This window comes from Physella acuta, unplaced genomic scaffold (genome assembly GCF_028476545.2).
Source record: "Physella acuta isolate Inbredline_101_S28 unplaced genomic scaffold, ASM2847654v3 ptg000223l, whole genome shotgun sequence".
Taxonomy (NCBI): Eukaryota; Metazoa; Mollusca; class Gastropoda; family Physidae; genus Physella; species Physella acuta.
In genome coordinates, this window is record NW_026731742.1 from 1,064,135 (window position 1) to 1,078,796 (window position 14,662).

The 14,662-nt window shown below is 34.5% G+C and overlaps 1 protein-coding gene across 3 annotated transcripts in view; it reads left to right on the plus strand.

Moving 5' to 3' along the window:
- Window positions 1-202: 202 nt before the first annotated feature.
- The window catches only part of LOC131937814 (retinoic acid receptor RXR), a 58,243-nt gene continuing 43,783 nt past the window's right edge, over window positions 203-14,662 (plus strand). Inside the window, exon 1 of one of the 3 annotated variants that reach the window (XM_059295462.1) lies at window positions 203-526. In XM_059295462.1, the coding sequence (XP_059151445.1) occupies window positions 307-526 (220 nt within the window). In that variant the 5' untranslated portion in view covers window positions 203-306. The remainder of the gene's footprint in view (window positions 527-14,662) is intronic. The other 2 variants (XM_059295460.1, XM_059295461.1) reach the window with 2 other exon arrangements.

Consider the following 14,662-nt stretch of genomic DNA (forward strand, 5'->3'; position numbering starts at 1 on the left):
ATACTTTTCAACTTAGCTGGATACTTTTCAACATAGCTGGATACTTTTCGACTTAGCTAGATACTTTTCAACATAGCTGGTTACTTTTCAACTTAGCTGGATACTTTTCAACATAGCTGGATACTTTTCGACTTAGCTGGATACTTTTCAACTTAGCTGGATACTTTTCAACTTAGCAGGATACTCTACAACTTAGCTGGATACTTTACAACAATTTTGGATACTTTTCAACTTATCCGAGCCGAACCATTCGCCTACCGAATATTTGGATTTTATAGCAGGATTTTATAACGGGTTTCCAATGGTATGAAGCGATCGCTTCATTACTCAACCTCATCTTCTTCTTCATCGCTCTCTGATCTCGAGACCTCGGAGACCCCCGTAGCGCCAGGCTCGACCCCCCGACCCCTCGCCTCGACCCCCCGACCCGTCACAACGGCGAACGTCAACAGAGAAATGGTGGCCAACTTCCACCCCCGTCAGACGGAGAGTACACTCAATGGGCTTTACATCCCCAGCATCACAGGTAGGACATTGTAAAGCATGTAGGACATTTGAGGGCATGTAGGACATTTGAGGGCATGTAGGACATGTTGGACATGTTGGACCTATAGCACGGGTAGGGCACGTTGGGCATGTAGCATGGGTAGGATGTTTAAGACATATAGGGCATTTAGAACATGTAGGACATTTTGGACAAATAGCATGGGTAGGACATGTAGCACGGGTAGGACATGTGGCACGGGTAGGACATGTTGGACTTATAGCACCGGTTGGTCATGTAGCATGAGTAGGATATGTAAGACATATAGGACATTTAGAACATGTAGGACATTTTGGACAAATAGCATGGGTAGGACATGTAGGACATGCACCAGGGGTAGGACGTGACTAGAAAGTTTACCACCTTAGTAGATTTAAATCGTGTGTTGTGAACTGCTAGACATTGTCTCTATGTGGTAACTGTGGACATCTAGATCTAGATCTCTGCTAAACAAAACTTCTCGCTGTCCAAATGTCTTCTACTGTAAGCTATTGCTTCATTTCAATGATGTCATGAGTAACCATACGAAACACATCAACTACTTACATAATCAACACATTATATGTATAGTCTTACACATATACAGTTGATTTTAAACCTCTACCTCTACCCCAACCTAACCAAACCTCTACCCCAGCCTAACCAAACCTCTACCCCAACCTAACCAAACCTCTACCCCAACCTAACCAAACCTCTACCCCAACCTAACCAAACCTCTACCCCAACCTAACCAAACCTCTAGCCCAACCTAACCAAACCTCTACCCCAACCTAACCAAACCTCTAACCAAACCTCTAGCCCAACCTAACCAAACCTATGTGCCCATAAAATACATAATTGTAGTTCCTGCATGCGAGAGATTTGACTTTAACATGTGTCACAATTGTTTACGCTATAACATATCACATTGTTGTGCTATATGTCACATTTCTCTGTGCTATGATATTTGTCTCATTTATTTACGTTATGACATATTATGTCACATTTCATTGTTATGACAAGTGTCACATTGGGCGTGACTCTTGAATGTCAGTTACATTTTGTGAATTAGTCTCAACTTTATGAAGTTAGCAAGACAGTGGGCTTATAGGTCTAGTATTACGAAATGTGATCTGAATGTGGTTCCAAATCTTTAGAAATGCGAGATCTAATCGTGTGATTTTCACATTTGACTGACACAAGTTTGGGTAAACACAAACATACCTATGAGCTACATCAATGGTTGGAACTTTGGTCGTCGTCTACCTCGTCTACACGATAAGACCGTGGTCACATTCGGGATTAGTTTTTGTTTAGCATCCAAATTGTGTTTCTATACCGCTAAATCTGAGCGCTTCGTTTTAAGGCTTGCTACGCTAATGTTCAGGACATTTCTGAAAGTAATTCTACGCTAAAGTTAAGCGTTTCTTATTGTCATAACACTTAAATCTAACAAAACAAATACAAGCGAATAGTGTGTAGTATATGCCAAGATAATATTAAGTTAATATTTACTAGAGTTACATTTCAATATTTAAACAATGAATATATATATATATATATATATATATATATATATATATATATATATATATATATATATATATATATTATAGTATATTTTATGGAAAATATATATATATAATAGAGATTATGTACTATATATATATATATATATATATATATATATATATATATATATATATATATATATATATATATATATATATATATATATATATATATATATATAGTACATAATCTCTATTATAAGAGAGAACAATTGACAATCAAATAACAAATCCCTCTACCTTTTTACTTAGAGGTTCTAACTAAATAGAGTAGTACTTTTTTTTTACCTGAGGTGAAATCTTAGTTTCATGAACATTTTGTTTTTACCTGAGATGAAATCTTAGTTTCGTGAACATTTTGTTTTCATGAACATTTTGTTTTTACCTGAGGTGAAATCTTTGTTTTCATGAACATTTTGTTTTTACCTGAGATGAAATCTTTGTTTCGTGAACATTTTGTTTTCATGAACATTTTGTTTTTACCTGAGGTGAAATCTTTGTTTCATGAACATTTTGTTTTTACCTGATGTGAAATCTTTGTTTCGTGAACATTTTGTTTTCATGAACATTTTGTTTTTACCTGAGGTGAAATCTTTGTTTCATGAACATTTTGTTTTTACCTGATGTGAAATCTTTGTTTCATGAACATTTTGTTTTTACCTGATGTGAAATCTTTTTTTCATGAACATTTTGTTTTTACCTGAGGTGAAATCTTAGTTTCATGAACATTTTGTTTTTACCTGATGTGAAATCTTTTTTTCATGAACATTTTGTTTTTACCTGAGGTGAAATCTTAGTTTCATGAACATTTTGTTTTTACCTGATTTGAAATCTTTTTTTCATGAACATTTTGTTTTTACCTGTGGTGAAATCTTAGTTTCGTGAACATTTTGTTTTCATGAACATTTTGTTTTTACCTGATGTGAAATCTTTGTTTCATGAACATTTTGTTTTTACCGGAGGTGAAATCTTTGTTTCATGAACATTTTGTTTTGTCACGATTTAAAATATATATTTGGATTTGATTTGATAGCGATGATGTTTTGTAGCTAGTGATGAACTTATGTAGCTAGTACCGTGAACAAGACATCATGATGTTTTTTGTGCTAGTACCGTAGGCCAAACATCGAGATGTACTTATGTAACTACTTCCGTGTACTAAACATCATGATGAACTAATGAAGCTGGTACACTACATCATTCCAACTACCATCTGTCTACATTATACCCAAGAAAATTATTGAACACCCTTAGATAAGGCAATAGATTGAGTAAAACCAGCTAAAAATAGATCTGTAGTTCCCGATCTTGTGTGTGCCGGCCGATGTGTTGAAGTAAACACATCTGGAACTGTTGCATGTTGTAAACTGGTTTGTTCTGCGACCGTCATAATGAGCTCTTTAATTAGCACGATCATTTACAATCGTTAGCTTATGATTGTTTGTTTACTTCAGTTTTATACGTCATCTGATTGTTTCAGTTGAAATTTCGAATCAGTATAGTTGTTTTTAGTAACCGTAGATTAAGTCTAGTTTTTGTTTAGCTTTAGTTTAGTTTAGGTTAGGTTTAATTTAGGTTTAGTTTACTTCGCTCCTGTTTATTTTAGATTTAATTTATTTTAGCTTTTGTTTAGTTAGCTTAAATTTAGTGTATTGTTTGTTAGGCTTTTGTTGAGTTTTTGTTGGCTTTTGTTTAGTTTTAGTTGGCTTTTGTTACGTTTCACTTTGTTTTTGTTTAGTTTTAGTTGGCTTTTGTTTAGTTTTAGTTGGTTTTTGATTAGTTTTAGTTGGATTTTGTTTAGTTTTAGTTGGCTTTTGTTTAGTTTCACATTGCTTTTGTTTAGTTTTAGTTGGCTTTTGATTAGTTTTAGTTGGATTTTGTTTAGTTTTAGTTGGCTTTTGTTTAGTTTTAGTTGGCTTTTGATTAGTTTTAGTTGGATTTTGTTTAGCTTTTGTTGGATTTTGTTTCGTTTTTGTTGGTTTTTGTTTAGTTTTAGTTGGCTTTTGATTAGTTTTACTTTGTTTTTGTTTAGTTTTAGTTGGCTTTTGTTTAATTTCACTTTGTTTTGTTTAGTTTTAGTTGGCTTTTGTTTAGTTTCACTTTGCTTTTGTTTAGTTTTAGTTGGCTTTTGTTTAGTTTTTGTTGGATTTTGTTTAGTTTTTGTTGGTTTTTGTTTAGTTTTAGTTGGCTTTTGATTAGTTTTAGTTGGATTTTGTTTAGTTTTAGTTGGCTTTTGTTTAGTTTCACTTTGTTTTTGTTTAGTTTTAGTTGGCTTTTGTTTAGTTTCACTTTGTTTTTGTTTAGTTTTAGTTGGCTTTTGTTTAGTTTTAGTTGGCTTTTGATTAGTTTTTGTTGGATTTTGATTAGTTTTAGTTGGCTTTTGTTTAGTTTTAGTTGGCTTTTGTTTAGTTTCACTTTGTTTTTGTTTAGTTTTAGTTGGCTTTTGTTTAGTTTCACTTTGTTTTTGTTTAGTTTTAGTTGGCTTTTGTTTAGTTTTAGTTGGCTTTTGTTTAGTTTTAGTTGGCTTTTGTTTAGTTTTAGTTGGCTTTTGATTAGTTTTTGTTGGATTTTGATTAGTTTTAGTTGGCTTTTGTTATGTTTTTGTTAGCTATTGTTTAGTTTAACTTAACCTTAGTTTAGCTTTAACTTAGTATTCTTAAACCATATAAATCAGATGCGGTTAAATTTAAAAGATGCATTTTTTTAGTTTAAGTCAAAATGATAATTTTCGGTTTCAGTTAAAATGCTATTTTTGTGTTGAAGTCGAAATGTTGTGTTGACTGACAATTTTCGGATTGTTTAACAGAGGCGTCGCTGTTTCGCTTTTTTTATTAAATTTTTGTGTTTCGACTTCTGTTGTTGACATCTGCGAATGTAATTAAAACCGCTTGAATGCTTTTGTGCAAGTCTAAAGATCTTCGTTTTTGTTGCGGTTAATTAGTGTTTGGAAAGAGTAAACTTTTTAAATGAACTGGATGCCACGCCCCTCAGATGAAAACATCTAAGTACCCATCAGAGCGAGACCGGAGTAGCGAACTTAAAACATCGACTGAGCTGTTCCAACAAATGTCTTCTGTAAACTGGAAAAAATGTCCCAATATTCTCAGTGGTAAAAAAATTATCCAAGGAAATGCTGATTCGACTCTTCGGAAAACTTCTAAAACTTTAATTAGTTAATTAAGTTAATGTAACTGTTACATAGTAGCTGGACTAATTAACAAATAAAACATTTTTTAAATATTGAGATACTTATTGTTTACATCAGGAACATCAGTTTAGATATTGTTAACTTTACAGAAACGATTGCTAATTGTTAATTTAAAAATCTTGATTACACACTGTTAACTTTAAAGAAAATATTGTTAATTTAAAAAATATTGATTAAATACATCATTTAACTTTAAAGAAGCAATTGTTAATTTAAAAATATTGATTACATACAGTTAACTTTAAAGAAGCAATTGTTAATTTAAAAATATTGATTAGATACAGTTAACTTTAAAGAAGCAATTGTTAATTTAAAATATTGATTACATACAGTTAACTTTAAAGAAGCAATTGTTAATTTAAAAATATTGATTAGATACAGTTAACTTTAAAGAAGCAATTGTTAATTTAAAATATTGATTACATACAGTTAACTTTAAAGAAGCAATTGTTAATTTAAAAATATTGATTACATACTGTTAACTTTAAAGAAGCAATGGTTAATTTAAAAATATTGATTACATACATTTAACTTTAAAGAAAATATTGTTAATTTAAAAATATTGATTACATACATTTAACTTTAAAGAAGCAATTGTTAATTTAAAAATATTGATTAGATACATTTAACTTTAAAGAAAATATTAATAATTTAAAGCCCAAGTTCGGCTTAAATTTAACCCTAAATAAACTTCCATTGATCTGTTTTATTTTTATATTTTTCAAATGTTTTAACACATGGAAAAAAAAAAAACCTAAATTTAATTTTTAACTCCTTTAATCAAGAACCGATAATGACTTATGTCATTAATAATTTGTATCGCTGCAACAATTGAGATGTTGATGTGTGACGGAAAAATAAAGATGGGGAGAGGGGGGGGGGGGGGGGCGGCGGGGGACGGAATACACTTGTAATATATATTTTTGTATCGTTCACTGTTTTCGATTGCGATGTAATTAATTAGAATAATTAATTTGTGTATGTTTAGGTTAATTAATGTGTGAATGTTTTGGATAATTAATGTGTGAATGTTTTGGATAATTAATGTGTGAATGTTTTTGATAATTAATGTGTGAATGTTTTTGATAATTAATGTGTGAATGTTTTGGATAATTAAAGTGTGAATGTTTTGGATAATTAATGTGTGAATGTTTTGGATAATTAATGTGTGAATGTTTTGGATAATTAATGTGTGAATGTTTTGGATAATTAATGTGTGAATATTCAGATACATATCAGTGCTCCTTAGTGAGTCCTTAGAATAATAGTAAGTCCTGACACACCCAAACATTTGTTGGGGGTGTAAATAAAAGTTAGGTAGTCACCTATCTCTAAAAATATATTTAATGACCTTTAAAAATAGATGTATCATGTATCTTTCTTGATTGTGATAATGTGCATAATTAAAAAAAAATATTTTTAACAGCGATGTTAGTATACTCCAGCTTTGAGTTTAGTTCTTACAGTGAACATACACGACATCCGTACTGTTTGAAGTTTATCATTTGGTTTATAACGTATTCAATTATTTATTTTTATTGTCTGTGTGAAAGATGGCCTAAGGTAGTTCATTGATTAGATCACTTTGGGCTAATCGCTTGTTACCCGGGCAAATATATTGTTGGTTTTAATGTACAAAAAACATAAAACAAACTTTAAGTATAAATATATGTGTGTCTGTCTGTAGAGGAAGGTAGGGCAAACTAAACGATTCATAATATAATGAGGGCAACAAATGATGTAAAGTTTAACTCAAACAACTTATCAACTGCAAAATTATTTTCTATAACCGTTACATTCCTCCGTCTATAGCCGTGTGTTCCATTCCTCCGTCTATAGCCGTTACATTCCTCCGTCTATAGCCGTTACATTCCTCCGTCTATAGCCGTTACATTCCTCCTTCCATAGCCGTTACATTCCTCCCTCTATAGATCCGATAACTATGAAATGCGAAAAGAATTCTGACATAATGGTTGACATAATTAGAACATTTACATATTTATACAATCTTATAAAAGATAATTTGAATATAAAATATTATTAGTGTCGGTCTATGTACAAACTGTGTATACAATTAGTCTTCACTTGTCTAGTTCGCCAGTTTTATATTAAAAATTATATTATAATAAATATATAGAATCTTTATAGTACATAAGTTATATATATATATATATATATATAGGCCTATATATATATATATATATATATATATATATATATATATATATATATATATATATATATATATATATATATATGCCTACCAAATCAGAAACATTTAAATGTCATATAATAGCACTTACAATTATAATTTTATAAACAGTTTTGTTATATTATGTTTTAATTTAATCATTTTATTTTATTTTATTTTATTTTAGAGTGCATATACACATTTTTATTATAAAAGTTTTATTTAGGTTATTAATTTAATCTTAATGCTAGCACAATTAGGAATTTCTAGAGTTGTCTGTCTGTAGGCATTATATAGGCATATATATATATATATATATATATATATATATATATATATATATATATATATATATATATATATATATATATATATATATATATATATATATATATATATATATATATACATGTGTGTATGTGTGTGTGTGTGTGTGTGTGGGTGGATGTGTGTGTGTGTGTAATATAAAATAGATCCACCCCTTTAAAAATGGTATACTACTGAGGCTAAAAGAAAAATGGTATTTTGTTTATCAACTGTTTTTATGTCTTACGATTTTTGAAGATCTGACTAAAATTATGCAAAATATAGTTCACATATTTTAAAAATTTTAATAACATAAATATGACATAACAAAAAAAGATAAAACTCATAACATACAAATCAATCATAAATTATGACATTTTAATTATAAAATATGTTGACTGTTTTCATATCGAAAATTGCACAGTGTTGATTCAAATTTATTTAATTAACAAAAACATTCAAAAAATCTATCTATATATATAATTCTCTTCTGGGAGCTGATAGAAAACAAGCTGCAAGCGCGCCTTACAGTCCCCTCTCTTCCTCTCTATCGCTACCTCTCCCCCCCCCCCCCCCCCCCCCCATCCCCACCCCTACTTGGTCTGGTGAGCTGTAGTTCACTCTAAATGTTTACATTTTACAATCATAGAGCCGGGTTTGGTGACGGCTATTAGGGGCAGATAATTTAGTTTCAAACAATTTTAAAATTAGAGGAGGTAACTAAGAGGAGGCTGCTTTCACGGGGGTGGGGGGGGGGAGGGGAGGGGGTTTAGTGTTTTAAAGCACATATTTTCAGTGGCACAAATTATGAATTACTGAAAAGTAGAACAAACAACAACTAAATAGCGGTGTATGATACACCGCGAATCGGCTCGTTATTATTATTTGTGCAAGTAGCTGGAGAGCCGCATCTTGACATCAAAAGAGCCGCATGCGGCTCGCAAGCCGCAGGTTGCCGACCGCTGGACTAGGTTCGGTTTATTTCGACTTGATCATTCAAGTCTCTAGATAATTGATTTAATCTTTTTAAGACTCTAAACCAGCTGGAAAAGCTTGTTATGAGTTATAAAGTAAGTATGATGTAAGAAATGTGTGGTGTTTGAATGTTGTAATAAAAAGTAGACATTTATTTTGTTTTGTTAATGGTAAAGTGAAAGAATTATACCACACTAAATAAATTAAACATCTTTTGTTTCAAAAACTATTTTATTCCATTTCGATTATTTCCTAAGAAAAACAAATTAATTTATTAATTTTTAATTAGTATTACGCCTAATAGGAGTTAGCTAAACTAAAGCAAAGGCAAAAAAAAAAAAAATACGCGCAACATTAAAATATTGCGCAAATTGGTGTGAAATCTTCTGGATAAACTTTAATTTCATAATCAGATAATTAAATACATCGCTGTTCTATGTTATCATATATTTGTATGACTTCCATCCTATATCAGCGACGTATGATCGCGTCTTACGATCACTTAACCTGCCAAGATGCGCAGTATTTACAACGGTACTTGGATAATAAGTATGAAATGTTTATTTAATCGTACTAAATTTTTGTCCATTCATCTTTGTCAGTAGCAAGCCTTCGTAGTATGTAGTCCCTAGGTCCAATCGTCAACTTTTTGAGACGGAAGAGCCAAAATTTTCAGTTAGGACAGGGGTAGGCAACCTGTTGAGACGGAAGAGCCAAAATTTTCAGTTTACAAAATTTAGCAGTTCTTAAAGAGCCACTAACATTTTTATTTCAACATTTGATATTTGATTAGTATTATGTAAATACATTTGATTGGTTATTTAAAATATATAGCTTTTAAATATGAAATAACATTAATTCATATCAAAACATACACATGTTTCAACAGAATAATAAAATTATTAATCAAACAATATACTATCCCAATCCAGTTTAGAAGCTGTTTATTTATTTATTTATTTTTTTAAAGAATAACACCGGCTCGGTAGGTGTCTCCCATTAGCCAGGCAGTCCTCAACACGGCAAATGCCGACTAACTGTCTTGGATATCGGTTTGAAAAACTTGTATCGTTCGCTTCTGTCTTTTGGTTCTCACCAGGCATTTATTCCACCCTTCTGAACGCAGGGTAGACATGTACCCCACCGTCCAGTGAAAATGAAATTATATAATCTATATATATATATATAATTCTCTTCTTGGAGACGATAGAAAAAACCAAGCTGTAAGCGAGATCCCTACCACCCCCACCCCTACATGGTCTGGTGAACTGTGGTTAATGCTAAATGTTTACAATCGTAGAGCCGGGTTTAGTGACGGCTATTAGGGGCAGATAATGTAGTTTGAAACGATTTTAAACTTAGGGGAGGTAACAAAGAGCTTTCAAGGGGTGGGGGGGGGGGTTGAGGTGGGGGTTGAGGGAAAGGGGGGGGGGGGGTATCGTCCTTAACGACCATCTGGTAGTGTTTTAAAGCAAATATTTTCAGTGGCAGCATTGGCACTGTCTAATTCACAAATTATGAATTACTGAAAAGTAGAAAATAAAACAACTAAATAGCGGCGTATGATACGCCGCGGGTCGGCTCGTTATCAATATTTATTAAAAGTTAATAAATATGTTAACATTCATAAAACACGAATATTTATCAAATGTTAATACATTTATTTTACGTTCATACAAATATAAATATTTATCAAAGTTGATCAAATTTAATGTGGGCATGTTGATAAATGTAAACGTTGATGACCTAATTACACCGACTCATCACAATCAGCTCACGCGCTGAAAGTGAACACTTGATTTAAAATTCAACATTGACAAAATTACAGCCACTTTTCTCCCAAACGAAGAACTTCAAACCGGCAGCAACGAATCGCCTGCTATTCCATCAAAGAAATGACAACTCCGGTAAATTAAATTTCCCCAATTATCAATCTCCGAGTGAGGTGAGTTAGTGCAACTTGATTACCGCCAGTCACCTCTCTCTTTGTTCTTGAAATTTGTTGTCAACATGCTGAAACAGTCGACAATATTTCCCGACGATAAAAGTTTTCCGTAATTTACATTGTCTTTCAAGTCAATTACTGTCTAGATTTCCTGTTGTAAGTCAATTACTGTAAAGTTTTCTTGAGTTCAGTCATAAGCCATGCATTTCTGTTTCCGTTAATTCAGAAATTACCGTAAGCTACAAATATTACTATTTGTACTGAAAATTTAACAGTGTTAATAAATCAGTTGATATATAACACAATAGTTAACAACGTTGATTCTTTATTGAAGGCTTACAAAAAATGTTAACATCAATTGAAGGCTTACAAAAAATGTTAACATCAATTCAAGACTTACAAAAAATGTTAACATGAGTTAAGTTTCCCCATATTTTGCCCATTACGTCATGTACGAGTTGAAATACGCGTTGCATGGTCAGTAATAAAATTCTTATTACGACAAATCGTTGGTTATTAAAATTTTAAGTTAAGCGCTAATTTTGTTTACATTATGATTTGACGAGGCACACTCAAGGGACGCTACAAATGTACTTCAGCCAAGGGACGCTACTAATGTACTTCAGCCAAGGGACGCTACTAATGTACTTTGAGTGAAGGGAGGCTACCGAAGTCCCGTGAATAGCGGGTAGTCTTCCCTTAGTCCAGGCACCATTTCCCCAGCTGTGTCGTCACGCTGGGGTTTCTTTAGCTTTCTTTCTCTGCGCGGGTTCATTCGGTGCATGGTTTCAATGAATCGATTTCAAACTTTCAAAGGCTAAACTGGTGGTCAGGGTATGGGGTGGGGGAAGGTGGGAGAGAAAGGGGGGGGGGGGACGTGTGTGAAGCATTTGAGAAAGTTATGAAAGAGATATTTTTTTATATTTTAAATTTGCGTTCATGTTTTTTTTTTTTTTTTGCTTTTTTTTTTTGCTTTTTTTTTGCTTTTTTTTTTCTTTCCGTACTTATTTTCAAATCGTAATTAATTAAGAGATCTCATTAGGAAGTATAAATATTTAACGCTAAAACAAATAGTTCAAGTTTTTTAAAATATTTGTTTCATATCGAGTGAAATTTTCAAATATTAATTTTCGAATTAACCGCTTTGTCGGAAGTAATTACATTTTAAAATTCGACTGACGAATCTAATTGATAATTAATTATTGTCCTAAATGACTTTTTATTTTATAAGTTACACGGGTACGTGCCGAGGGTTCTAAAACAAATATTACCTTGACCCCAGTTGTTGTTTTTTGTATTTTTTTTGCTCCACGGAATGTTTTTGATTAAGTCACAGAGAATGTGGCCACCGCCACACATCAGAAGGTGGCCACATTAGAGATAGGCCACCGTTAACATGGCCACCGGCCCACTGGTCTATGGACCACTGGACCACTGGACCACTTGACCATAGATCACAGACCTATGGACCACTGGACCACTGGACCATAGATCACAGACCTATGGACCACTGGACCACTGGACCATAGATCACAGACCTATGGACCACTGGACCACTGGACCACTGGACCACTTGACCCATGGACCACTGGACCACTTGACCATAGATCACAGACCAATGGACCACTGGCTATGGACCACTGGACCACTGCACACGTGCATCCATTTTACAACATCCGGTACAGCAGTCGGTACAGCAGTCGGTACAGCAGTCGGTACAGCAGTCGGTACAACACCTCCTTAAGTGGTTGTTGTGCCCAGCCACCAGCACGCCACGTGATAGCCACGTGACAGCCACGTGATCAAGTGTCACGCCAGCTTTGTGTCACCAGACTGCCGTGACAGTGGATGAAAACAATTTCCCCCACAAAAAAACATTTCCTGTAAAAACCAGTTTTTTTACAATGGCTTTGATGTGTGGCTGGGCTGTATGAAGGGTTTGTCTGATACACGGTGATGGTGTCACGGTGATGGTGTCACGGTGATGGTGTCACGGTGATGGTGTCACGGTGATGGTGTCACGGTGGTGTCACGGTGATGGTGTCACGGTGAGGGTGTCACGGTGATGGTGTCACGGTGTCACGGTGATGGTGTCACGGTGTCACGGTGATGGTGTCACGGTGATGGTGTCACGGTGATGGTGTCACGGTGTCACGGTGATGGTGTCACGGTGTCACGGTGATGGTGTCACGGTGTCACGGTGATGGTGTCACGGTGATGGTGTCACGGTGATGGTGTCACGGTGACGGTGTCACGGTGATGGTGTCACGGTGAGGGTGTCACGGTGTCACGGTGATGGTGTCACGGTGATGGTGTCACGGTGAGGGTGTCACGGTGATGGTGTCACGGTGTCACGGTGATGGTGTCACGGTGTCACGGTGATGGTGTCACGGTGTCACGGTGATGGTGTCACGGTGTCACGGTGATGGTGTCACGGTGATGGTGTCACGGTGAGGGTGTCACGGTGATGGTGTCACGGTGTCACGGTGATGGTGTCACGGTGTCACGGTGATGGTGTCACGGTGATGGTGTCACGGTGTCACGGTGATGGTGTCACGGTGATGGTGTCACGGTGAGGGTGTCACGGTGAGGGTGTCACGGTGAGGGTGTCACGGTGTCACGGTGATGGTGTCACGGTGTCACGGTGATGGTGTCACGGTGTCACGGTGATGGTGTCACGGTGTCACGGTGATGGTGTCACGGTGATGGTGTCACGGTGATGGTGTCACGGTGATGGTGTCACGGTGATGGTATCACGGTGATGGTCTCACGGTGATGGTCTCACGGTGATGGTATCACGGTGATGGTCTCACGGTGATGGTGTCACGGTGATGGTGTCACGGTGAGGTGTGTCGCCTCGTCTGTCTCGTGAACGATTGACGGTAACCACGTCATGGTGTTGGTGCCGATGTGCGAGCGACGCACAATGGCGCGTACTTCTAACTAAATCTGTTTTTTTTTCTCATCAGAAAATCGCTTGACTACAAACTGTACCCAAATTGAAGGCTCCAAATGTCTGTGTGATTCTGTGCGTGTGTGTTTATGTGTCTGTGTGTGTGTGTTTGTGTGTGTGTGTTTGTTTCTTTGTGTTAAAACATATGAAGCTATTAGTGCTTTACATAGCAATTTTCAATTAACTTCTTTACAATGGACACGAGCGAGAAAACTCTCAAAGGTATTTGAGAGGTGTATAAATTAGTTTAAAAATCATGCACAGCGTAGTTACAATTAATATGGTTATAAAATCCTGTCTATCTGGTTTTTTTCGGACTTTACTAAAGATTGGATGTATTTGATGTTTATAATATTTTCGGTAACTAAATAAAAATTTAAAAAAAAGCAAAAACAATTTGGTTTTCACGTGTAATGGCGACATAAACAATGGCATCCTGCTATTGGATAGGCCGTCATTGATTTTATTGTACACATTGTAAGCTAAAAATAGAAAACTAGGTCATGGGGTTTTTAATTTGCATTGTTATTTAAAAACTTGATCTGCAAAGTTTTGTAAACAAATAGTTATCGATCACTAAGTTACTGTACAGCCAATCAATATTTGTCTTACGAAAGTGAAACATCCGGTTTTAACTTAGGCTTGATGAAAATAAATAGAAATGTAGCCTTAAACTCAACAAATTATTTTCAAGTTCTCTGGATTTGCAACTTTTATAGCATTTATTCTAAAAATATAAAATTTCTAAATTAATTTTAGGCTTAAGTTTTTATTTTTTATTTTTTTTTACGGTCTAAATCTTAAAAAGCACGTTTTTATTCCATGTCAACAACATTGGGGACGGAATCTCGTCAACTCGCTCGCCTCCATTAGTAACGTATGTCATTGTGCCAAAGTTTGTATCTCATAGTATCGCCATAGGATCTTGACTTGCGGTTTTAAAATTGAAAAAAATCGGTACGGTAGAGTTGATGAAATTTAGATCGCTAA